Source organism: Erythrolamprus reginae, chromosome 7, assembly GCF_031021105.1.
Source record: "Erythrolamprus reginae isolate rEryReg1 chromosome 7, rEryReg1.hap1, whole genome shotgun sequence".
NCBI lineage: Eukaryota > Metazoa > Chordata > Lepidosauria > Squamata > Dipsadidae > Erythrolamprus > Erythrolamprus reginae.
In genome coordinates, this window is record NC_091956.1 from 3,606,510 (window position 1) to 3,630,611 (window position 24,102).

The following is a 24,102-nucleotide window of genomic DNA, read 5'->3' on the forward strand; positions in this document are numbered from 1 at the left end:
TAAATAAATAAAGTAAGTGTGGGTGTGCGCTATCACAAATGAGCGAGTTCTTGCATCCATAATTCTATATTTTCAATAGTTTATTTTCAAATACACAGTAATCATTCAACACTCCAAACTATCTAGGATTAGCCTCTTACAACAGCCATTGCAAATTATAAATCTTTCCCTCTAGAAATACCAAGATGTATTTGAGAACTTTAGGTTTAGTCAGTCTCAGATTAAAAACATTATCAATATCCAATATATTCATAAATGTATTTAATAAGTCAAAAAAGTCTGGCTCGCCTTACAGTTTCTCACGTCTGTCTCTCACATTGATGACTATTCCATCTTTGTCTTTGTCCACTCCATCTTTGTCTTTGTCCACTCCATCGTTGTCTTTGTCCACTCCACCGTTGTCTTTGTCCATTCCATTGTTGTCTTTGTCCATTCCATCTTTGTCTTTGTCCACTCCATCGTTGCCAAGATCAATCTGTCAGATCAAAAATATTAACTGTATTTAACTGTAAGTCAAAACAGGAATCAGAATTATTGGAAAACTGGTTACTCACTGAAAGTATGGCTCAGGCTCACCTTTGAGGTTCTCACGTCTGTCTTTCATTCATGATGACCATTCCATTGTTGTCTTTGTCCATTCCATCTTTGTCTTTGTCCACTCCATCGTTGTCTTTGTCCACTCCACCGTTGTCTTTGTCCATTCCATTGTTGTCTTTGTCCATTCCATCTTTGTCTTTGTCCACTCCATCGTTGCCAAGATCAATCTGTCAGATCAAAAATATTAATTGTATTTAACTGTAAGTCAAAACAGGAATCAGAATTATTGGAAAACTGGTTACTCACTGAAAGTATGGCTCAGGCTCACCTTAGAGGTTCTCACGTCTGCCTTTCATTCATGATGACCATTCCATTGTTGTCTTTGTCCATTCCATCTTTGTCTTTGTCCACTCCATCGTTGCCAAGATCAATCTGTCAGATCAAAAATATTAACTGTATTTAACTGTAAGTCAAAACAGGAATCAGAATTATTGGAAAACTGGTTACTCACTGAAAGTATGGCTCAGGCTCACCTTAGAGGTTCTCACGTCTGCCTTTCATTCATGATGACCATTCCATTGTTGTCTTTGTCCATTCCATCTTTGTCTTTGTCCACTCCATCGTTGTCTTTGTCCACTCCACCGTTGTCTTTGTCCATTCCATTGTTGTCTTTGTCCATTCCATCTTTGTCTTTGTCCACTCCATCGTTGCCAAGATCAATCTGTCAGATCAAAAATATTAACTGTATTTAACTATAAGTCAAAACAGGAATCAGAATTATTGGAAAACTGGTTACTCACTGAAAGTATGGCTCAGGCTCACCTTAGAGGTTCTCACGTCTGCCTTTCATTCATGATGACCATTCCATTGTTGTCTTTGTCCATTCCATCTTTGTCTTTGTCCACTCCATCGTTGTCTTTGTCCACTCCACCGTTGTCTTTGTCCATTCCATTGTTGTCTTTGTCCATTCCATCTTTGTCTTTGTCCACTCCATCGTTGCCAAGATCAATCTGTCAGATCAAAAATATTAACTGTATTTAACTATAAGTCAAAACAGGAATCAGAATTATTGGAAAACTGGTTACTCACTGAAAGTATGGCTCAGGCTCACCTTAGAGGTTCTCACGTCTGTCTTTCATTCATGATGACCATTCCATTGTTGTCTTTGTCCATTCCATCTTTGTCTTTGTCCACTCCATCGTTGTCTTTGTCCACTCCACCGTTGTCTTTGTCCATTCCATTGTTGTCTTTGTCCATTCCATCTTTGTCTTTGTCCACTCCATCGTTGCCAAGATCAATCGGTCAGATCAAAAATATTAACTGCTTTTAACTATAAGTCAAAACAGGAATCAGAATTATTGGAAAACTGGTTACTCACTGAAAGTATGGCTCAGGCTCACCTTTGAGGTTCTCACGTCTGTCTTTCATTCATGATGACCATTCCATTGTTGTCTTTGTCCATTCCATCTTTGTCTTTGTCCATTCCATCTTTGTCTTTGTCCACTCCATCGTTGCCAAGATCAATCGGTCAGATCAAAAATATTAACTGCTTTTTAACTATAAGTCAAAACAGGAATCAGAATTATTGGAAAACTGGTTACTCACTGAAAGTATGGCTCAGGCTCACCTTTGAGGTTCTCACGTCTGTCTTTCATTCATGATGACCATTCCATTGTTGTCTTTGTCCATTCCATTGTTGTCTTTGTCCATTCCATCTTTGTCTTTGTCCACTCCATCGTTGCCAAGATCAATCGGTCAGATCAAAAATATTAACTGCTTTTAACTATAAGTCAAAACAGGAATCAGAATTATTGGAAAACTGGTTACTCACTGAAAGTATGGCTCAGGCTCACCTTTGAGGTTCTCACGTCTGTCTTTCATTCATGATGACCATTCCATTGTTGTCTTTGTCCATTCCATTGTTGTCTTTGTCCATTCCATCTTTGTCTTTGTCCACTCCATCGTTGCCAAGATCAATCGGTCAGATCAAAAATATTAACTGCTTTTAACTATAAGTCAAAACAGGAATCAGAGTTATTGGAAAACTGGTTACTCACTGAAAGTATGGCTCAGGCTCACCTTAGAGTTTCTCACGTCTGTCTTTCATTGATGACCATTCCAAGTACACTTTGTCAAGATCAACTTGTGTCCCTGAAGTCTGGTAAGTGCGGATTCGCATCAGCATATCCAAGTGCTCAGGTTGCAACTTATTACGAACTTTGTTCTTGATGGCATTCATCAGGCTGAAACCTCGTTCACAATCAGCACTTGATGCTTGGAAAGTTGCGCAAATATCCAGCAGACGTGACAGAGTTCCAAACTGTTGGTCTTTCAGTGCAAACTGCACCACATCATCGAATGAGTGCATTGATCCAGACTTGAATTTTTCTGAGATCAGAAATCTGAAGTCACAATATTGTTTCTGTACAGCTGATGTGATGCTGACTTCATCAAAATTATCAAAGAAATGCTGAAATTTTCCAACCAGGGTTGCAATTTCAGTTCTCCCAAAATTAAAAGTGGTCACCTTTGACAGAGCAGCAGTGTCAAATATATTCCAATCTGTCAACTCATTCTCTGGAAAGCGACTTTCAAGATGGAAGCACAAACATTCAATAAATTTCAGTATGGGAGTCATGTTAATGTCTGGGTTGCTTTGCATATAGTCATGAACTTTTTCATTCCAGTGAACTGTTTCGCCTAAATACTGAATGCGAAGCTTGGCTACTCTGGCCCTCACAAACTGAGCAGCTTCAATTGGTGTCAGGTTGCTTCTTTGCAATAGCTTGTTCAATTCAGCCAATTCGCAAACAACATCATCAAACACGATCAGTGCAGCATGAACCTGTGTATTTGTCAACTTTTTGTAGCAATATTTACATGTTGGATCGCTGTATTCTTCTTTACAGTACTCAACCAAAACTGGAATGTTTCTCATTAATGCTTGCAATGCGAAATGTCTGGAAAGCCATCGTACCTCATTCAAAGCTCTGAAGGCTACCGAATCACATTCCATAATGGCTGCTAAATCTATAAATGCTTGTTTCTTCAGAGTGGAGCGGGCGAATATACTGTAGACACTTCGCAGTAAAGTCTCAATGACTTTCATCAATGGGATATCCTTACACGCATCATCAATCCCAAGGTCTTCTCGGTGTGCCACACAGTGCTGTTCTAGCAAATGGGACACATCTCGACGAAGCTGTGCAGCCACGCCATTATTCTTGCCCAGCATCACAGATGCACCATCTGACGTAAGCATGACCATCTTTTGAAGGTCGATGTTGTTCGCAGCATAGAACTCCTTTATGGCTGTTGTGATTGCTGTGCTGTTGCAAGCTGACAACTTTAAAATTCCTATAAACATGGTCTTATAAATTGTGGCATTAGATGGGCGGAATTTAGCATACAAAATCAACATTTTGGTTAATGTTATATCAGTGCTTTCATCGACAATAAGAGTATGGCAACTGGCATTACAAAGTTCATGCAATACTTCCCTCTGAACAACTGCGTTGATGCACTCCACAAATTCAAAGGCATAATTCTTGCTGCGCCAGCTCTCTGGAATGGAAACATACCTTCCTATATGGTCATGTACGTCTTGGACTGATAACATCGACGCATCCATTTTTATGGCCAGCAATACATTGTCAATCAAAACTTTAACTCCATCAGCCCTGGCATTTCTTCGCAGGGAAACTTCTTTTCTCTTCGCTCTGTCTTCTGCACTTTCAGTCAGTAGTCTCTGCAGCCCTCCAGATTTCTGGTACTGTAATTTGGTGACCGAATCCAGGTGAACCTTTTGAATGATGTGACGCTTCAAATAATCAATCTTCCAATCAACCCATTTCTTTCCGGTGGCGAATGGGCAACCTGCACGGGCTTCTTTGCATATCTGGCAAACAATATCTTCATTATTTTCACTATAAGTGAAGATATTGCCCAGTTTTGTCATTTGGTTTTTACTTGAGGTTGGCAGTTTAGTTTCCACCAACTCATTCAGCCACTCAGGCTTAAACTTTAAGCTTTTCTTCGGGAAATTTAGCCCAGCCCCAGTACTACTATCATTAGCTTTGCGCTTCAAGCCTTGTGAAGCACCACTGCCAGAAGCCTTGTCTGCCATTGAATGAGGGGCTTGCAGTCTTGTTGGCGTCGCCACTGATTTTATGCAACCTCTGAGAAAATAAATAAAAAATTAAAAAATCAAGTGATGCACTTACTGAATGCTTATTTGTTTATTTTGCTCAGAAAATCCCCTCCCAGCTGTGTGTAATTTTTTCAATTTATAGATAGATAAGATTAGCCATTTTCTGAGCAAAATAAACAAATAAGCATCATTTTTTTCATTTCATTTTTCATTTCATTACGTTCAGAAATGTTCAGGAAAAAAGTATTCAAAAAAACACTTCCAATAGCTAGAACCAAACTTTTTTACTCCAGGTCTAAAAGCACCAGCATGAATGCAAGTGTAAGTATTTTTGCCCAGCAAAAATTAAACAAGCAAAACACACACACCCCTTAGAAAGAAGAACCCCTCAAATGAGATAAAGTCATGTAATTTCAAGTTTCAGACATGCAGGGAAAATTCTTTTACAATTTTGTTTTGGATCTAAAAGGACCCAAGGACGAGAACAGCAGGGTTAAATATAATTTTTGCATTGTACATTTTCAGGGATGATGATCTGGAAAGTATAACATGGCAATAAAAAATGACACCAACTTTGAAAAGGCGATTAAGGTTCACCTTCTCTAGTCGTCCTGCCTTGAGCACAGAAATAATTTTTCTTTCCCTGCCTTTCTCCCTCTTTCTCTCCCTTTCTCTTCAATGTTTGGAATCTCTCTTGTCCTAGGAAGAAATTGAATACAGAGAAAATTGAAATACATTTAGTCAAATAGCTTGAGCTAGTGCTTTACTTTTTAATTTTGAAGAAAGTCTTACTGATTAACCCTAGAAGACCAGGAAAGGATAAAAGTAATTATTTTATCATTATTTGTTTTTTTAAAAATAATCGCTGCCCCCTCTCCTCTCTCCCTCTTTCCTTTCTATTTTTCTCTCCCCCTGCCTCTATCTCTCCCTTCCTTTTCCCTCTCTCTATCCTACTTTCCCCCTCTCCTTCTTTTCTATCTCATCCTCCCTCTTTCCTTTCTATCTCTCCCTCCCTATTTCCCTCTCCCTTCCTTCCTCTTTCTTTCCCTCTCTCTCCTCTTTCTTTCTCTCTTCCTTCCTGTTTCTTCCTCTTTCTTGCTCTTTCTATCTCCCCCCTTCCCTCCCTCCATGTCCTTCCCTCTCCCTCCTTCCCCCCTCTTTCTCTCTTTTTTGCTTCCTCTCTTTCTCTCCCCCCCTCTCTTGCTGTATCTCTCTCTCTCTCTCTTGCTTTCTCTTTCTCTCTCTCTCTCTCTTTTTCGTACACCAGGCAGCCGCAGCAGCTGGCAGAAGGTGGTCAGCTGTGAGGTGGCTACTCCGCGGCCGCCGCAAGGGAAGCTGGAGCCGGGCAGAGTGCAGCGCAAAACAAGAAGATCCCGCCTTTCCGCGGGATCTTTTCTTCTTATTTTGCCGTGCGCTCCGTCCGGCTGGGGCTTCCCTTGTGGCGGCCGCGTGTGAGCTTTGGGGCCCGGAGCCGGAGGGAGGAAGGGTGGCCGGCGGCAGCGGGAGGGCGGCGGCGGCGGCGGTAGGACGGCGGCACCGGGCAATAGCGGCGGGCGGCCCGAACAGAGGCACCGTCGCGGCGTTTGGACATGGAAGCTCGAGCCGGGCGGAGTGCAGCGCAAAAAAAGAAGAAAATGTCAGCTGTGAGGCGCGCCTCCCCCGCGCCTTTCGGCGGGATCTTTTCTTCTTATTTTGCCGTGCGCTCCGTCCGGCTGGGGCTTCCCTTGTGGCGGCCGCGTGTGAGCTTTGGGGCCCGGAGCCGGAGGGAGGAAGGGTGGCCGGCGGCAGCGGGAGGGCGGCGGCGGCGGCGGTAGGACGGCGGCACCGGGCAATAGCGGCGGGCGGCCCGAACAGAGGCACCGACGCGGCGTTTGGACATGGAAGCTCGAGCCGGGCGGAGTGCAGCGCAAAAAAAGAAGAAAATGTCAGCTGTGAGGCGCGCCTCCCCCCCGCCTTTCGGCGGGATCTTTTCTTCTTATTTTGCCGTGCGCTCCGTCCGGCTGGGGCTTCCCTTGTGGCGGCCGCGTGTGAGCTTTGGGGCCCGGAGCCGGAGGGAGGAAGGGTGGCCGGCGGCAGCGGGAGGGCGGCGGCGGCGGCGGTAGGACGGCGGCACCGGGCAATAGCGGCGGGCGGCCCGAACAGAGGCACCGACGCGGCGTTTGGACATGGAAGCTCGAGCCGGGCGGAGTGCAGCGCAAAAAAAGAAGAAAATGTCAGCTGTGAGGCGCGCCTCCCCCGCGCCTTTCCGCGGGATCTTTTCTTCTTATTTTGCCGTGCGCTCCGTCCGGCTGGGGCTTCCCTTGTGGCGGCCGCGTGTGAGCTTTGGGGCCCGGAGCCGGAGGGAGGAAGGGTGGCCGGCGGCAGCGGGAGGGCGGCGGCGGCGGCGGTAGGACGGCGGCACCGGGCAATAGCGGCGGGCGGCCCGAACAGAGGCACCGACGCGGCGTTTGGACATGGAAGCTCGAGCCGGGCGGAGTGCAGCGCAAAAAAAGAAGAAAATGTCAGCTGTGAGGCGCGCCTCCCCCCCGCCTTTCGGCGGGATCTTTTCTTCTTATTTTGCCGTGCGCTCCGTCCGGCTGGGGCTTCCCTTGTGGCGGCCGCGTGTGAGCTTTGGGGCCCGGAGCCGGAGGGAGGAAGGGTGGCCGGCGGCAGCGGGAGGGCGGCGGCGGCGGCGGTAGGACGGCGGCACCGGGCAATAGCGGCGGGCGGCCCGAACAGAGGCACCGACGCGGCGTTTGGACATGGAAGCTCGAGCCGGGCGGAGTGCAGCGCAAAAAAAGAAGAAAATGTCAGCTGTGAGGCGCGCCTCCCCCCCGCCTTTCGGCGGGATCTTTTCTTCTTATTTTGCCGTGCGCTCCGTCCGGCTGGGGCTTCCCTTGTGGCGGCCGCGTGTGAGCTTTGGGGCCCGGAGCCGGAGGGAGGAAGGGTGGCCGGCGGCAGCGGGAGGGCGGCGGCGGCGGCGGTAGGACGGCGGCACCGGGCAATAGCGGCGGGCGGCCCGAACAGAGGCACCGACGCGGCGTTTGGACATGGAAGCTCGAGCCGGGCGGAGTGCAGCGCAAAAAAAGAAGAAAATGTCAGCTGTGAGGCGCGCCTCCCCCGCGCCTTTCCGCGGGATCTTTTCTTCTTATTTTGCCGTGCGCTCCGTCCGGCTGGGGCTTCCCTTGTGGCGGCCGCGTGTGAGCTTTGGGGCCCGGAGCCGGAGGGAGGAAGGGTGGCCGGCGGCAGCGGGAGGGCGGCGGCGGCGGCGGTAGGACGGCGGCACCGGGCAATAGCGGCGGGCGGCCCGAACAGAGGCACCGACGCGGCGTTTGGACATGGAAGCTCGAGCCGGGCGGAGTGCAGCGCAAAAAAAGAAGAAAATGTCAGCTGTGAGGCGCGCCTCCCCCGCGCCTTTCCGCGGGATCTTTTCTTCTTATTTTGCCGTGCGCTCCGTCCGGCTGGGGCTTCCCTTGTGGCGGCCGCGTGTGAGCTTTGGGGCCGGGAGGAAGGGTGCCGCTGCTGCCGGCCAGCCACCCTTCCTCCCTTCGAGCCCCAAAGCTCATACGCGGCCTCCGCAAGGGAAACTCCAGCCAGGCGGAGCGCTGCAGCTGCCGGAAAAGTCGGACTCTCGGAAGGCGCAAGTAAGAGGGCCCCGCGGAAAGGTAACACGCCCGGTCGTCGGCACCCCCCAGGCTTAGAGGCCTAGAACACCCACACCGACGAGGCACCCGGTCGGCGGCAACCTCCCCCCTCCACACACACACCGAGGCTTACAGGCCTAGCGCTGGGCTGCGCCACCAGCCCTCTTACTTTGCTGCGTCACTCGGCAGTCAGCGCGGCAACCCCACACGCACACCGACGAGGCACCCGATCGGCGGCAAACCCCCCCCCACACACACACACTGAGGCTTAGAGGCCTTGCGCCACCAGCCCTCTTACTTTGCTGCGTCACTCTCGGCAGTCGGCGGGCGGCGGCAACCCCACACACGCACACCAACGAGGCACCCGGTCGGCAGCAACACACACACACACACACCGAGGCTTAGAGGCCTAGCGGTGGGCTGCGCCACCAGCCCTGCCTCACCCGTCTCGGCAATCCGGCGGCAACCCCCACCCCACCGAGGCTTAGAGCCGAGGCCCGATTTTCTTACCTTACCCAACGTCAGCTAAACAACCGTTTGGCTGCCAGAGGGCGGGGAGGAGAAAATCCAGGATTTAAGGGGCGGGGAAGAAAGCGGGCCTGCTGTGATTGGCCACTTTGCACTTTGTTTCCCGCCTTTGCTTAAGGAACTGTTGCTGCCCTATGTTGTAGAGCAGCAACCGTTCTGATTTCAAATTCCAGCACGGAGGTCGGTCCTCTGCGCTAAATTTGAAATTCCCGGGCCGACGAGTAGAAACCTCTGCGCTATAGCGCACTGCGCAGCTTACAGGGAACTATGCAAGGCACCCCCCGAAAATAAGACGTAGCACAACTTTTGGAGCAAAAATTAATATAAGACAGTGTCTTATTTTCAGGGGAACATGGTAAGTGAGTTGGCCCTATTTTATGAAGGTGCTTGCCCTGTTTGTTAAGTGAAAGGAATTTAAGTTGTTAAGTGAATCTGGAATGCCGATTCTGACTTTGCTTGTTGGAAGGTAGCAAATAATAATAATAATAATAATAATAATAATAATAATAATTTATTAGATTTGTGTACCGCCCCTCTCCAAAGACTCAGAGCAGCTCACAACAGTGATAAACGATGTAACAAATCCAATACTTAAAAAAACATTTAAAACCCAACTCATTAAAATAACCATAAACTCAATCATACCATCCATAAATCTGCAACTGTCATAAATGTGAATCGCTTATGCAGCATCCGAATCTAGTTATGTGTGAATAAATGGTCTACTTTTTTTTGGTACTGTTGTAACTTTGAACGGACATTAAGCGAAGTGTTGTAAATCGAGGACTGCTTGTATCCTATATTTCCTGGTTCTCCTGAGCCAAAATTGAGTTTGTTTGGTACATTTGGCTGGGGAAAAGACAACATACAACTGCATCACAACCCTCTTAACCTTCACCGAAACAACTATCCCACGAACGCATAAAATAACACTACGAATCATTGATAACATGTAAATTCTAACTCAAGTTTAGAAACTCAGCACTTTCATTTATGCTGATAGTAAAGATCTTAAATGCTGTAGAGTAACCGGGTCAACAGATAAGTTGACATTATTTACGACATCTGATAAATTTATAGATACAAACTTACCTCTTCTTTTCTCTCTTCTTCTTTCTCTCCTTTTTTATTTCTTTTCCCTTCTTTCTCTTTCCTTTTACTTTTTCTTTCCTTCTCTTCCTTTCCCTTTAGTTCCCCCCCCTTTTATATATATAAGTGTGTATTTTGACTTATAACTGTATATACTCAAATTCATATACATTTGTACCAATACAGTGTTCCCTCGATTTTCGCGGGGGATGCGTTCCAAGACCGCCTGCGAAAGTCGAATTTCCGTGAAGTAGAGATGCGGAAGTAAATACACTATTTTTGGCTATGAACAGTATCCCAAGCCTTCCCTTCACACTTTAAACCCCTAAATTACGATTTCCCATTCCCTTAGCAACCATTTAGATTATTACTCACCATGTTTATTTATTAAAGTTTATTTTAAAAAATGTTTTTGAAAGGCAGATGAAAGTTTGGCAATGACATATGACGTCATTGGGCGGGAAAAAACGTGGTATAGGGGGGGAAACCGCGAAGTATTTTTTTAATTAATATTTTTGAAAAATCGTGGTATAGACGTTTCGCGAAGTTCGAACCCGCGAAAATCGAGGGAACACTGTATTTGCATAGTCCTTTGTCTTTATGTATGCCCTCCGCTATTTATCTTCAATAAAGATTATATTTTCTTTTTAAAAAATAAATAAATACATTTTTTAAAACGTGAGTTTGTTTCTACTCTATCCCTCCTCGGATTTTTGATTTTCCTAGGAGAAGACAAGGGAAGGAAAATGGCCGATAAGGGAAACAATAGAAAAGGAATAAAGACGGAACGAGCGAGCAAACGAACATTGCATTTCAAACAAAGCAATTGGAACGAAAATGCCTTCGAAGACCGCCTGTAAATCCATCCGGGGTTTGGTTTTTGCTCCCATCCTGTTGCCATCGCATTTGCAAAAGGCTCCCTCCTCTTGCTCCCTCCCACCCACCATCTGCCGAAACCTTCAGAAGCTTTATTAGGAGAAAAAATAAATAAAATGTATTTATTGAGAGTCGTCTTCTTCCAGATCGTAATGGGGGAGTGTTTTGTCCAACATACCATTCTGCAGATTTGTCATAATAACCTTGGCAAAATCAGCTTTGGTAGATTCAGCGGTGGAGGGTTTGAGATCCAACCCACCCAGAGGTTTCTTGTAAAAATATATTTTACTTTTCTTCTTATCAAAATGTTTCTCTAAATAAACTATCACAATACTATCGTACACCACTGCAACCACACACAAACCACTAAGCACTAAACCACTATGTTGTGGTTAGCTCTGGCCCAGCTCCTGCCCCAAGGACTGTGGATGTGGGGGAGACATCCACGTGCTGCAGGCCTGTTTTGCCCCTGGTGGAATCTGCTGATGAAGGCTCCTCTGACCAAGAAGACATGAGTGACAGGGAGGAGGAGAGTGTGGCAGACAGCTCAGAAGGAGATCAATTCTCTAGCTCCTCCTTGGATTCAGAACAAGAGTTAATGATACAGCCACACATGCGGAGAGCGATGCATAGGCAGCAACAACTGAGAGATTATTATCAAAGAAAATGAGGCCACCTGTGGTTGGGTGGGGCTGTGGTCATTAGTGAGGCTGCTATAAAGAGCAGCCTGTGGGTTTGGCCATTGCGGAGGATTATCTGATCGTTGTGTTTCGTGACTGCCTTGCTGACTTTGACCTTTTATGTGCTGATTTTTCCCCGCTTTGAAACTAAACCAGAGCAAAGTGTGTTTCACTTTGTAAAAGAAGGAGGACTGTGAATTGCCTCACAGCTGCAAGCTAAGTATCACAGAACTGATAAGGGACTTGTACCAATTACCAGTTTGTTTGGAGACCAGTGCTCTTGGCTATACCAAAAGAGGGCTTGGTTTAAGTGAATTTTCATTATAAAGAACATTGTTTTGAATTTTCAAACGTGTGTGTGTCTGAAATTTGTACCTCTGAATTTTTGGGAGGATTCTACCAGAGAGCCCGACAGAACACACTATAACAAAGCACTCTATAGCAACCCACACCCATGCAAGGGTGTTACTCCTTATATATAGGTTGCAGCCAATCAGGTTGCAGCACAATTAGCAAACCCATGATTACATACTGATTATGGTTTACATCAGTCAAGACCATTTTCTTGCATTGTAATATTACTTCAAGATATAAACTTATTTCTGACAGGTTCCTCCCAGTTTGTACCGGTCCACCCAGCAAAAGACTGCCAAATTTGGCGTTACCAGTGCGCCCTCTGAGGCCATCATGGGTGTGCGGGCGCCCGTTGGCGTGAGATTTGGCTCCTGCGCATGAGCAGCAAGCAAAATCTCACACGGGGACATGCACACAAATGAGATTTCGGTGATTTCTGTTGATATTTTTGCTTCCGCACATGTGCCAAAGCGAGAAATTGCCGAAAATTGCCGAAATCTCACTCACGCAAGCGTCTTCCCACAAGATTTCATTTGCTGCTCATGAGCAGAGGCCAAATCTCATGCAGGAGCAGCTGTGTGTGCTACCGGAGCATAGCACGTGGCCATTCCGGAAGCGGACCCTCATTGGTTCCGCCCGAACTGGTAGCAAACCTCTGATGATGTCACGGAACCGGTTTGGTCAGTGCCGGAATGTGGCCGCCGCCATCTCTTTTTTAAAAAAAATTAAGTTTTTTTTTCCTTCCAGCACTGTGCACGCGTCGCCATCTTGTTTTCGGTGTTTTCTTTGGGAATTTTTATTTTTATTTTTTAAGTGCTGTGCATACGCACGCCCACGAGGCAAGGCCATGCGGTGTGTCCCGTGGACACCGCCATCTTTTTTAAAATTTAATTTTTGAATTTTTGATGAGGGTTTTTTCCCATTTTTTTCTTCTGCGTATGCGCAGAAGCCAATTTCCAGCACTGTGCATGCATTGCCGTCTTGTTTTTAGGTTTTTTTTGGCCTTTTTAAAAAAAATGGCACGGCGTATGCACAAGCCCATGAGGTGAAGCCATGAGGTGTGGTCCATGGGCGCTGCCATCTTTTTTTATTTAAAAAAAAAAATTAATGAATTTTTAAAAGATTTTTTTCTTTTGTGCATGCCCAGAAGCTGAGTTTCCAACCCTGCACATGCGTCGCTATCCTGTTTTTAGCTCTCTTTTTTTTTTGCTTTTTAAAAAATCGGCACCGTGCATAATTTTTAAAATTGATAAAATAATAAGTAAGCAAGTAAATAAGTAAGTACTCGATTGAGCAAGTAAGTAAATAAAAAACAAATAAGCAAGTAAATAAATAAATAATAAATAAGCAAGTAAATAAATAAAGATTTCATTATGATAGGCTAATAACAGAAATATAAATCTTTAATTCCCGTATTATTCTTGAGCAAAATGCCTTAGAAGAGCCTGTGAAATCACCAACAATGCAAACTTGACTCAACTGAAGGGTGTTTTTGCATTTACCGGAAAAACAGCTGAATTACAAATTTGGAAGGGACTTTGCTTGAATATTTTAATTGATTGAATGCTTTAATTCCTAATAGCGAATTCTTAATACTTGACCCCAAAGAATGAATCACTCCTTTGAGGTCTCTTTCGTAGGCGTTCCCTCCCAAGATGAATCAAATCACATCCTGTGTTTCTGTGAATCTGTTTCTAAAAAAGAAAAGTACACTTGTTTGCCTAAAAATATCATTAAGTATGTAGTCTGAGTGTGTATCTCTCCATGTATGTATGTATGTATGTATGTATGTATGTATGTATGTATGTATGTTTGTATGTATGTATCTATCTATCTATCTTATCTATCCATCTACCTACCTACCTACCTACGTACTTATCTATCTGTCTGTCTGTCTGTCTGTCTGTCTCTCTTTCTATCATCTATCCATCTATCTATCTATCTATCTATCTATCTATCTATCTATCTAACTATCATCTATCTGTCTGTCTGTCTGTCTGACTATCTCTCTTTCTATCATCTATCTATCTATCTATCTATCTATCATATATCTATCTATCATATATCTATCTATCCATCTACCTACCTACCTATCTACCTACTTATCTATCGATCTATCGATCTATCGATCTATCGATCTATCGATCTATCTATCATCTATCTATCAATCTATCTACCTACCTACCTACCTACCTACCTACTTATCTATCTATCTATCTATCATCTATCTGTCTGTCTGTCTGTGTCAGTCTGTCTGTCTGTCTATCTGTCTCTCTTTCTATCATCTATCTATATCTATCTATCATATATCTATCTATCTATCTATCTATCAATTTATTTGCCTGTCTATCTCTCTTTCTATCATCTATCTATCTATCATATATCTATCTATCTATCTATCTATCTATCTATCCATCTACCTACCTACCTACCTACCTACTTATCTACCTACCTACCTACCTACCTACTTATCTATCTATCATCTATCTGTCTGTCTATCTGTCTCTCTTTCTATCATCTATCTATATCTATCTATCATCTATCTATCATCTATCTATCTATCTATCTATCTATCTATTTATCTGCCTGTCTATCTCTCTTTCTATCATCTATCTATCATATATCTATCTATCTATCCATCTACCTACCTACCTACCTACTTACCTATCTATCTATCTATCTATCTATCTATCTATCTATCTATCTATCTATCTATCTAAAATGTTTTTAAATGCATTTTCTCCCAAACGATCCATTTCTGCGTAGCACAAGGCAGAATTTCCAGCTTGATGTTCGAACCACGTGAGACGACTTGGGCAAAATCCTAACCTAGTTTTAAGGTTGACAAATGTTGTCACTTTTTCCTTTTTAACCCATCTTTTGCCAAGAGTAGGCAAAAAAGTCAAGATGGCAGCCGCGACGGTGTGGCAGACATTGCTTGCACTGTCCACGGCAACCATCTTTCAATTTTTGGACCAAAACGGGGAATACCCACTGATTAATTTCCTTCTGCAGGGGGTTGGACTAAAAGGTCACCAGGGTCCCTTTTAAATCTGTTATTCTGTTATTTATCCAAGAAGCTTCAGACCTTCTGCCTATATGGACAAATACAGTATGTCCATATACAGTACTGTATCTAAAACCTAGCAATGGCCACTAGGTGGCACCCGAGTCAAAGATTGCAGAGCAGGGGTCTCCAACCCTGGCAACTTTTTAAGAGTTGTGGACTTCAACTCCCAGAGTTCCTCAGCCAGCAAAACACCCTCAGCAAAGCTGGCTGAGGAACTCTGGGAGTTGAAGTCCACAAGTCTTAAAAGTTGCCAGGGTTGGAAACTCCTGTTGTAGAGGACATCAAGGCTTCAGGGAGTTTGTTCGTTTTAGAAAGACTCAGAGCTTCCTTCCTTCCTTCCTTCCTTTTCTCCTCTCTCCCTCCCCCTTTCTTTCTTTCTTCTTTTCTTTTTCTTTCTTCCTTCCTTCTTTCTTTCCATCCTTCCTCCTCCCTCCCCCTTTCTTTCTTTTTTTCCTTCCTTCCTCCCTCCCTCCTCCCTCCCCCTCCCCCTCTTCCTTCCTTCCTTCCTTCCTGCCTTCCCTTCTTTTTCCTCAGGATTGGAACTTGGTAGAAAGCCAAGGCTTAGACTCTTGGTTTATTTCTCGGATGCTAATTGGAGCAGTGACAGTAGCACCCCCTGGTTGAGCAGGGGGTTAGACTAGGAGACCTCCAAGGTCCCTTTCAGAAGTTGCCTTTGGAAGTTGTGGGACTGTTGAACTACAGCTAGCAGTTAGCTGAAGTAGCCTGCAGGGCTCTGCTGTAACCACTGCACCACCCCGGCTCTACATTTCTTTGGCCTCGTTCTTCGCTGGCTTTCCCCCCCCCCCCCCCCAGAAGCAACTTCTAAAACAGAACACCAAATAGTACACTGTTCCCTCGATTTTCGCAGTTCCGAGACCGCCCGCGAAAGTTGAATTTCCGCGAAGTAGAGATGCGGAAGTAAATACACTATTTTTGGCTATGAACCGAGTCACAAGCCTTCCCTTAACACTTTAAACCCCTAAATTGCAATTTCCCATTCCCTTAGCAACCATTTAGATTATTACTCACCATGTTTGTTTATTAAAGTTTATTAAAAAAATATTTATTAAAGGCAGACGAAAGTTTGGCGATGACACATGACGTCATCGGGCGGGAAAAACCATGGTATAGGGAAAAAACCCGTGAAGTATTTTTTAATTAATATTTTTGAAAAACCGTGGTATAGACTTTTTGTGAAGTTCGGACCCGCGAAAATCGAGGGAACACTGTATTTTTAAAAATTATTTTAACTGCTTTTAAGATTTGTCTCATTTTTTGTATGGCTGCTTGGGCTCAAAGTGTGGTCGTAAGTTGAGAACGAACTATGGAGGTCAAGTAAAATGTCGGCACAGAGAAAAATGACTGGTGTGATGCGTGGAAAGAAGCTGTTTGGGTCCTTTGTTTTTTTTTGGCCTTCTCCCTCCCTGGTTCTTTCCCACCCTTTCTTCTTTAGCCAATCGGTTGCGCTCCTCGGCCTTTTCAACAAACCAAGATAAGAGCCGCTTAGACAAACAGCGGAGTAATTGTGGCTGTGAGTAACTTGGCGAAGGCGTGGTGGACGGCCCGAGCTTCTAAAGGAGGTTGATCGCCGGAGCCGCGAGGAGGAAAAACAACCCTCCTTGGATGGAGAAGAAGAATAAAAAATAAGTGATGTATCTAAACTCTCGGAGCCAAAAAAGGAGAACAGCCGACTAGAGGAAGTCCGCGAAGGAAAAGCCAGATGGAACCGTCATGACCTCCAAATTCATGTTCTTCGTGTCGGTCCTGATCTACCTCTCTTCCTTCGTTGGCATGATCGGCAACCTCACCGTCCTCTTCGCCTTCCTGACGCACGCCGTCCGCCGCAAAGCCCTGCAACCCCTAGACCGCATCATCGTCAACATGGGCCTGGTGAACTTCCTCCTCTGTTGCTACAAAGCCATTCCAGGGATGCTGTTTTACAGCAGCACCAGAGTTTTCGGGGAGGAGGGCTGTAGGGTCCTCCTGTACTCTTACCACACCCTGAGGCTGATTAGTATCTGGTCGGTGACGAACCTGAGCATCCTCCACCTCATCAAGATCCGAAGGCCCAATTACCGGTGGACGACGTTCATCCACAGGCATCAATCGCGCTACGTCAACGTCACCCTCGTTGGTTGCTGGGTGGCCAGCGTCCTCCTCCACGTCCCTTACTTGCAGTACGAGAAGACGGGAGGTCAACAAAATAAGACAATTGCCTTCTTGGCTACTTCTACTTGCTTGAAATCTACGGAGAGCTTCGCCGTGAAGTTTAGCACCTACGCGTCCGTCAGCCTCGACTTGATCCTCATTCTCCTGGCCGTCGTCCTCAACGGTTTCATCGTCGACCTTCTCTGGAAGCACCACCGGAAGGTCCAGGCGTTGTCCACCACAGTGAGCGGGTGGAATAAACACACGGCCCAGGCCACCAAAATCCTGCTCTCCTTGCTCTCCATTTACGTGGTTTGCTGGATCGCGAACGACATGGTGTGGCTCATGATCGTCTTGGGATACAACAGGAGCCACCCGCAGAGTAGCTTCCTGAGCGCCATGTACGGCGTGCTCTCCTCCATATATTACTCCTCCAGCTCGTACGTGATCGTGTTTGGGTACAAAAAGGTCCGCGAGTACCTCGCGGAAACGTGCTGGTGTCTGAGGTGCAGAAGGACCGCCAGGGTTCAAGTCACATCACTGGTGGGCGCGCTCCCAAAATGACAGAGGGGCTCTCCTCAAAGCGGACAACTCAACACTGTTCTTCAAGATGTCGCAATTTTGGGGGGGGGGGGTTCCTTGGCGGAGAGAGCTACAACCTAGAAGAAACGAGGCCAGTTCCGAAGCTGGCGTGGCCTCTCAAGTTCAACATTTGAACTTCGGGAACCACATTCTTGGTTGTGGGTCCACACAGGGACGGACAAATTCCAGGAAGAAAATGGTAGACAGAAATGAGAAGGAGTAGCTGCAAATTTGGAGCACTGCTTTCTGCTCCTCCTCCTCCTCCTCCTTCTTCTTCCTTCTTCTTCCTCCTCCTTCTCTTCCTCTTCTCTTCTTTTTCTTCTTCTCCTTCTCCTTCTTTTTCTCCTCCTCCTCCTCCACCTCCTTCTTCTTCCTCCTCTTCTCCTTCTCCTTCTCCTCCTCCTCCCCTTCTTCTTCTTCTTCCTCCTCCTCCTTCTCTTCTTTTTCTTCTTCTCCTTCTCCCCTTCTCCTTCTCCTTCTTTTTCTCCTCCTCCTCCACCTCCTTCCTCTTCTCCTTCTCCTTCTTCTCCTCCTCCTCCTCCCCTTCTTCTTTCTTCTTCTTCTTCTCCTCCTCCCCCTCCCCTTCCCCTTCGCCTTCTTCTCCTCCTCCTCCTCTTCCCCTTCTTCTTCTCCTCCTCCTCCTTCTTCCTCCTCACCATTTGGAAAAATTATGGCATCTCAGTTTCCATTTGAAGAAACAGCTTGAAAATAAAAGGCTCCTAACCAAATTAATATTGCAATGGATATTATGAAGGAAGGAAGACAGCCCAACAAACACGACGCCCTGACAAAGGAGGAAGGCAGGGGTTTTAAAAAGGCACGATGGAAGTTTCTCCTTGCGTAGAAGGAAGGAAGGAAGGAAGGAAGGAAGGGGAAAGTAAGAACTGATGGTGACTCCGAGAAACTGGGAGGGAGGGAGGAAGATGAGAAACAGGCTGGTGTAGTGATTATTGGTACATGCTGGGATCGTTTAGAAACCAGGAGGCTGTGAGTTCTAGTCTTGCCTTAGGCAGGAAAGCTGTCTTGGATAACTTTGGGCCAATCCACCCCTTCTCTCTCTCTCAACAACCTCACAGGGTTGTTGTTTAGGAAAGTGGGAAAAGAGAGAGAGGAAGGAGAATTATATACAGTATAATTGCTGCCTTGAACTATTTGTAATGGTAACAAAAGCAGGATTAAAAACGTACTTAATAAAAGATGGAAGGTGAATGAGTAGCGAGGGAGGGAGGAAGGGAGGGAGGGAGGGGGTCTTTGCTGCCTCTCAATTCTTCCAGGATTTAGAAGAGATGGCTTCATCAGAACAAAAACAAGCAATAGCAGAGAAGATTTGTTTGGATGGTAATTCTTGAGCCAAGAATTGGGATTTTTTGCAAGTGTGAAATTTTGCAGGATGTGCAATGTTGATGTTATGTTTTTTTTAAAAAAAAAATAAACTGAAAATTTTATCATCTCAGGTATGGTTGTTTAATTTTATTTATTTATTTAGTCTAATACATAATGTAAGTTTCAGAGGATATAATCATAGTAAAATATATCAATAGAAGAATAGAAATAAAGACATTAGGAATAATATGGACGAAATAATAATTGGGAATAGAAACATAGAAGACTGACGGCAGAAAAAGACCTCATGGTCCATCTAGTCTGCCCTTATACTATTTCCTGTATTTTATCTTACAATGGATCTATGTTTATCCCAGGCATGTTTAAATTCAGTTACTGTGGATTTACCAACCACGTCTGCTGGAAGTTTGTTCCAAGGATCTACTTCACTTTCAGTGAAATAATATTTTCTCACGTTGCTTTTGATCTTTCCCCCAACTAACCTCAGATGGTGTCCCCTTGTCCTTGTGTTCACTTTCCTATTAAAAACACTTCCCTCCTGGACCTTATTTAACTCTTTCACATATTTAAATGTTTCGATCATGTCCCCCCTTTTCCTTCTGTCCTCCAGACTATAGAGATTGAGTTCACTAAGCCTTTCCTGATACGTTTTATGCTTAAGACCTTCCACCATTCTTGTAGCCCGTCTTTGGACCCCTTCAATTTTGTCAATATCAATAACATAGTTCATACACAGGGAGCTAGTAGAAATAAAAGAGAGACATTAGGACACGGAATGGAAGGTGAGAAAACAGAGAGCTCTGTTTTCTCACCTTCAATCACCTTCATTTTTATTTCGGTAGAAAAAGCACATTTTTTTCTCTCATATATGTTGTTTTTGTGATGGTTTCTTTTCAAATAAGGCTGCAAATTCACTCGGTCCACTTGACGAAGAATGACCCATTGCCTTCTCTCTTTTCTTCCTCCTCTTTTCTCCTCCCTCCTCCTCCTCCTCTTCTTCCTTCTCCTCCTTCTCTCTCTATTCCTTCCGCATCCTGCAAATGGCAGCAGCATGGACCAACCCTGCTGGTTCTTGCTCACTGAGTGACCGTACAATGTCCATTTGGAAATGCCATTTCTTTTGCCAAAGCAAAACGGGGGTAAACATTTGCTTCCCAACCGTCAAATACAAATGAACAGGCTGCCAGGTTTTACCTCCTGGGAGCAGCAGAATAAAACTAGAAGCTCTCAAGAGGGCTGCTATATTCATGCTCAGTCCCCTTGCACAATGACTACTTCAGCTTCAACCGCAACAACACAAGAGCACGCAACAGATTCAAACTTAATATTAACCGCTCCAAACTTGACTGTAAAAAATATGACTTTAGCAATCGAGTTGTCGAAGCGTGGAACTCATTAATAATCATAATAATAATGTACTGTATATTGTATTGCTGTTGTTCTGAGCCGCCCCGAGTCTTCGGAGAGGGGTGGCATACAAATCTAATAAAACTTAAAACTTAAACTTAAATGTATTAGATTTGGATGCCGCCCCTCTCCGAAGACTCGGAGCAGCTAACTGCAAGGAATATAAATCCACCTGCAAGGAATATAAATCCATCCATCCTCCACCATTTTTTATATTTATTTGTTTGTTTATTGGTTTGTTTGTTTGTTTGTTTGTTTATTCATTCATTCATTCATTCATTCATTCATTTATCGAATTTATTGGGCGCCCTTCTCCTGCCGGACTTAGGGCGGCTTACAGCAGTAAAATAATTGCAAAGTTAAAATACTCCAATAAATTAAAAACATGTCAAAAAATAAAAACCCAATATAAACACCATACAGTCATCACTCATTCATACTTCTGGTCCGAGCGAAGAGCTCTTGCTCAAAAGCTCCAGGCCTGCTGGCATAAGTGTGTTTTGAAAATGCCTTTCGAAAGACAAGGAGAGTGGGGGGGCAGTATGAATCTCTGGGGGGGAGTTGATTCCAGAGGACTGGGGCCACAACAGAGAAGGCCTTTCCCTGGGGTCCCGCCAGCCAGCATTGCTTGGCCAGTGGGACCCAGAGAAGGCCGACTCTCTGTGACTTGATCAACCTCTGGTCCATTTTGCCAGAACTGAAGAAGCTTCTTGGATGAAAAGCCAAATGTGTTCAGTGAAGAGAAGAGAGGAAAAAAAACCCAAACTCCAGCTGCCTTTTTGAAAAAAGCACTTTTGGGACCCAGAGTAAACAAACAGGCAAGGACTTACCCAACCTTATCTGCAGGTAACATTTGCTATTCTTCCTCCTGCAGGCTCTCAAAGGCAGAGAACTTCAGTTTCTGTCGTGGGTTGCTCTATTGTAACATCATCACTTTTAGGAGAAAAGAATAGCTGTCAGATAGCCATATATTCTCAAGAAAGGCTAATTGCAATAGGCAAACAAAGGGGTTTCTTTTTTTTATTTGAGTTACAGCAAAAAGCTAAAGGCAGAATCAATATGTGCTTGCATGCACTTTGGTGTTTGTGTGTGTAAGACTGAGTGAATGTTTATATAGTGTATCTCTCAGCAGATTTGCTAATAGCTTTTCTGACACTTTCAAGAGACACCTGAAAAATCTCATTGCAAGTGGGTCCTCAACTTACAACTACAACGGAGCCCAAAATTTCTGTCGCTAAGTGAGACCTTTGTCAAAGCAATTTCGCCCCATCTTTACAACTTGTTATACTACAGTTGTTAATGGATCAAGTTTAAGTTTATTGGAGTCTTCGGAGAGGGGCGGCATACAAATCTAACAAACTATAAACTATAACTATTTATATGTTGCCCCTCTCCGAGGACTTGGGACGGCTTACAATATATATTAAAAAAAACAATATATATCAAAATCCAAATGTAATTAAAATTCAGAGTTACAACTAAAAAACGGGGACGTGAACCCTACTTCCCCATTAAGTTTCCGAGACAGACATTTGCAAAAGATTATTGTGTGACCCCCACGATGCTCAAACCATGATATGACCATGGGGCGGCTGCAATGATCATAAATGTGGAAAACGGTCGTAAGTCACTTTTTTCAATGCCGCTGTAACATCAGTTACTACATGAATGGTTTGTACTCATGACTGGCCACAGAGAGGCAGTATGCAACCCGTTGTATTCTTGCTGAAATTAATGCAGCATAAATAACGCACCCACAATAACAAGCACACACACAGAGTGAAGATAATTATTCTACTGAGGAAGAGAGGGAAGGAGGAAGGGAGGAAGGAAGAGGGAGGGAGAGAGGGAAGGAAAAAGGAAGGAAGGAAGGGGAGGAAGGAAGGAAGGAAAGGGGAGGGAAGGAAGGAAGGAAAAGGGAGGGAGGGAGGAAGGAAGGAAGGAAAAGGGAGGGAGGAAGGAAGGAAGGAAAAGGGAGGGAGGGAAGAAGGAAGGAAAAGGGAGGGAGGGAAGAAGGAAGGAAGGAAAAGGGTGGGAGGGAGGGAGGAAGGAAAAGGGAGGGAGGGAAGGAGGAGGAAAGAAGGAAGGAAGGAAGGAAGGAAGGAAGGAAGGAAGGGGAAGGGATATAAGATGATGAAAAAGGGAGGTGAGGTTATTGACTATTGTGGATGGGTAGAAAAGGAGGAAGGAAAGCAGGAAATGGACCTATTAGTAGATAATAGATAATAGATAATTAGATAATTGGATAATTATAAAAATATACCTAAGTATGCCCATGTTTCATCATCACTCCGCAGTCTGCATTGGCTGCCGATCAGTTTCCGGTCACAATTCAAAGTGTTGGTTATGACCTTTAAAGCCCTTCATGGCATTGGACCAGAATATCTCCGAGACCGCCTCCTGCCGCACGAATCCCAGCGACCGATTAGGTCCCACAGAGTGGGCCTTCTCCGGGTCCCGTCAACTAAACAATGTCAGTTGGCGGGCCCCAGGGGAAGAGCCTTCTCTGTGGCGGCACCGGCCCTCTGGAACCAACTCCCCCCGGAGATTAGGACTGCCCCTACTCTTCCTGCCTTCCGTAAACTCCTTAAAATCCACCTTTGCCGTCAGGCATGGGGGAACTGAAACATCTCCCCCTGGGCATGTTTAATTTATGCATGGTATGTCTGTGTGTGCGTCTGTTAGCATATGGGGTTTTTTAAATATTTAAATATTTTTAAATTTGTCTGTTTACTTATGATTTGTTTCTACATGTTGTGAGCCGCCCCGAGTCTTCGGAGAGGGGCGGCATACAAATCTAAGTAATAAATAAATAAATAAATAATAAATAGGGGAAGGAATATAAATAACTATACAGATAATAGTTAGTTAGCTAGGTAGAAGGGAGGGAGGGAGAGAGACAAATGCAGATATAAAACCTGGTTGAAGTCAGCATGCTGGCTGGGCACTTCTGGCAGTTGCTTCACACTTCTTAAATTTGATCCGAGTTTTAAAAACACCATCAGATCTGTGATTGCAATTAGCTTGTATTTTTCTTTCATGAGGATTTTTTTTTTTACTAACGTTTGATTTGGCTTTGTGCAGAAGTGGGTGGCACCTTGCTTCAAGTGCTCTGCAGTGTTTCTTATAGAAAGGCCATGCATGTACTGGAAATAGGCCATAATATTTTTTTAAAGTTGCATTATGTGCCTGGAGGATTCCAATTGGCAGCCTTCTCCATTCTACTTTCAAAAGCATGTATTACCTGCACTCAGGCAGAAGCTTAGACACCTCCTTTCTGCTCCTAGATAAGCTACTGAGAAGACCTTAAAAAGACCCTACACCAGAACGCTCCAAATTTGGAGATTTCGTGACATGTGGACTGCGACTCCCAGAATTCCTCAGCCAGACATGTTGGCTGGGGACTTCTGGGAGTTGAAGTACACACGTCTTAAAGTGGCCAAGTTTGGAGACCTCTTCCTGCCCTAAATTTTCGTTCATAAAATACCTGGACAGCACAGTCTATCTGCGAATCTTTTCATTAATTGCCTAGGGCCAAAATAAAGGCAAAGGTTTTTTTTTAATCAGGCACCTCGTTGGACAGCTCTAAATCGTCAGGGGGGGGTTCTGTGGAACAAGCCCGACGACGACCTTTGAGGTTGCTAAGCGACACCACGGGAGGGCGAACCCGGTCGCCTTTTTCTCTTCCGCCTGCGCCAGCCAGCCAACCAGGCA

At 44.9% G+C, this 24,102-nt stretch overlaps 2 protein-coding genes across 4 annotated transcripts; one reads left to right on the forward strand and one right to left on the reverse strand.

The window, feature by feature from the left end:
- Positions 1-2,522: 2,522 nt before the first annotated feature.
- Positions 2,523-21,292, reverse strand: LOC139170094 (zinc finger protein 862-like). Of its 3 annotated transcripts, none has more exons than XM_070756856.1 (2): positions 21,219-21,292; positions 2,523-4,715 (listed from the first exon to the last, which is right to left on the reverse strand). In XM_070756856.1, the coding sequence occupies exons 1-2, from the start codon at positions 21,239-21,241 to the stop codon at positions 2,618-2,620; spliced, it is 2,121 nt and encodes a 706-aa protein (XP_070612957.1). In that variant the 5' UTR covers positions 21,242-21,292; the 3' UTR covers positions 2,523-2,617. The 3 variants fall into 3 exon arrangements, 1 of the variants encoding a protein (XP_070612957.1); XR_011559564.1 differs by lacking the exon at positions 21,219-21,292 and adding an exon at positions 5,285-5,357 and having other exon boundaries at positions 4,664-4,715; XR_011559565.1 differs by lacking the exon at positions 2,523-4,715 and adding an exon at positions 5,325-5,386 and having other exon boundaries at positions 21,219-21,285.
- Positions 16,639-17,675, forward strand: LOC139169841 (vomeronasal type-1 receptor 96-like). The gene has a single exon (XM_070756508.1). It carries the CDS (start codon positions 16,639-16,641, stop codon positions 17,617-17,619), a length of 981 nt encoding a protein of 326 aa, XP_070612609.1. The 3' UTR covers positions 17,620-17,675.
- Positions 21,293-24,102: the final 2,810 nt, after the last annotated feature.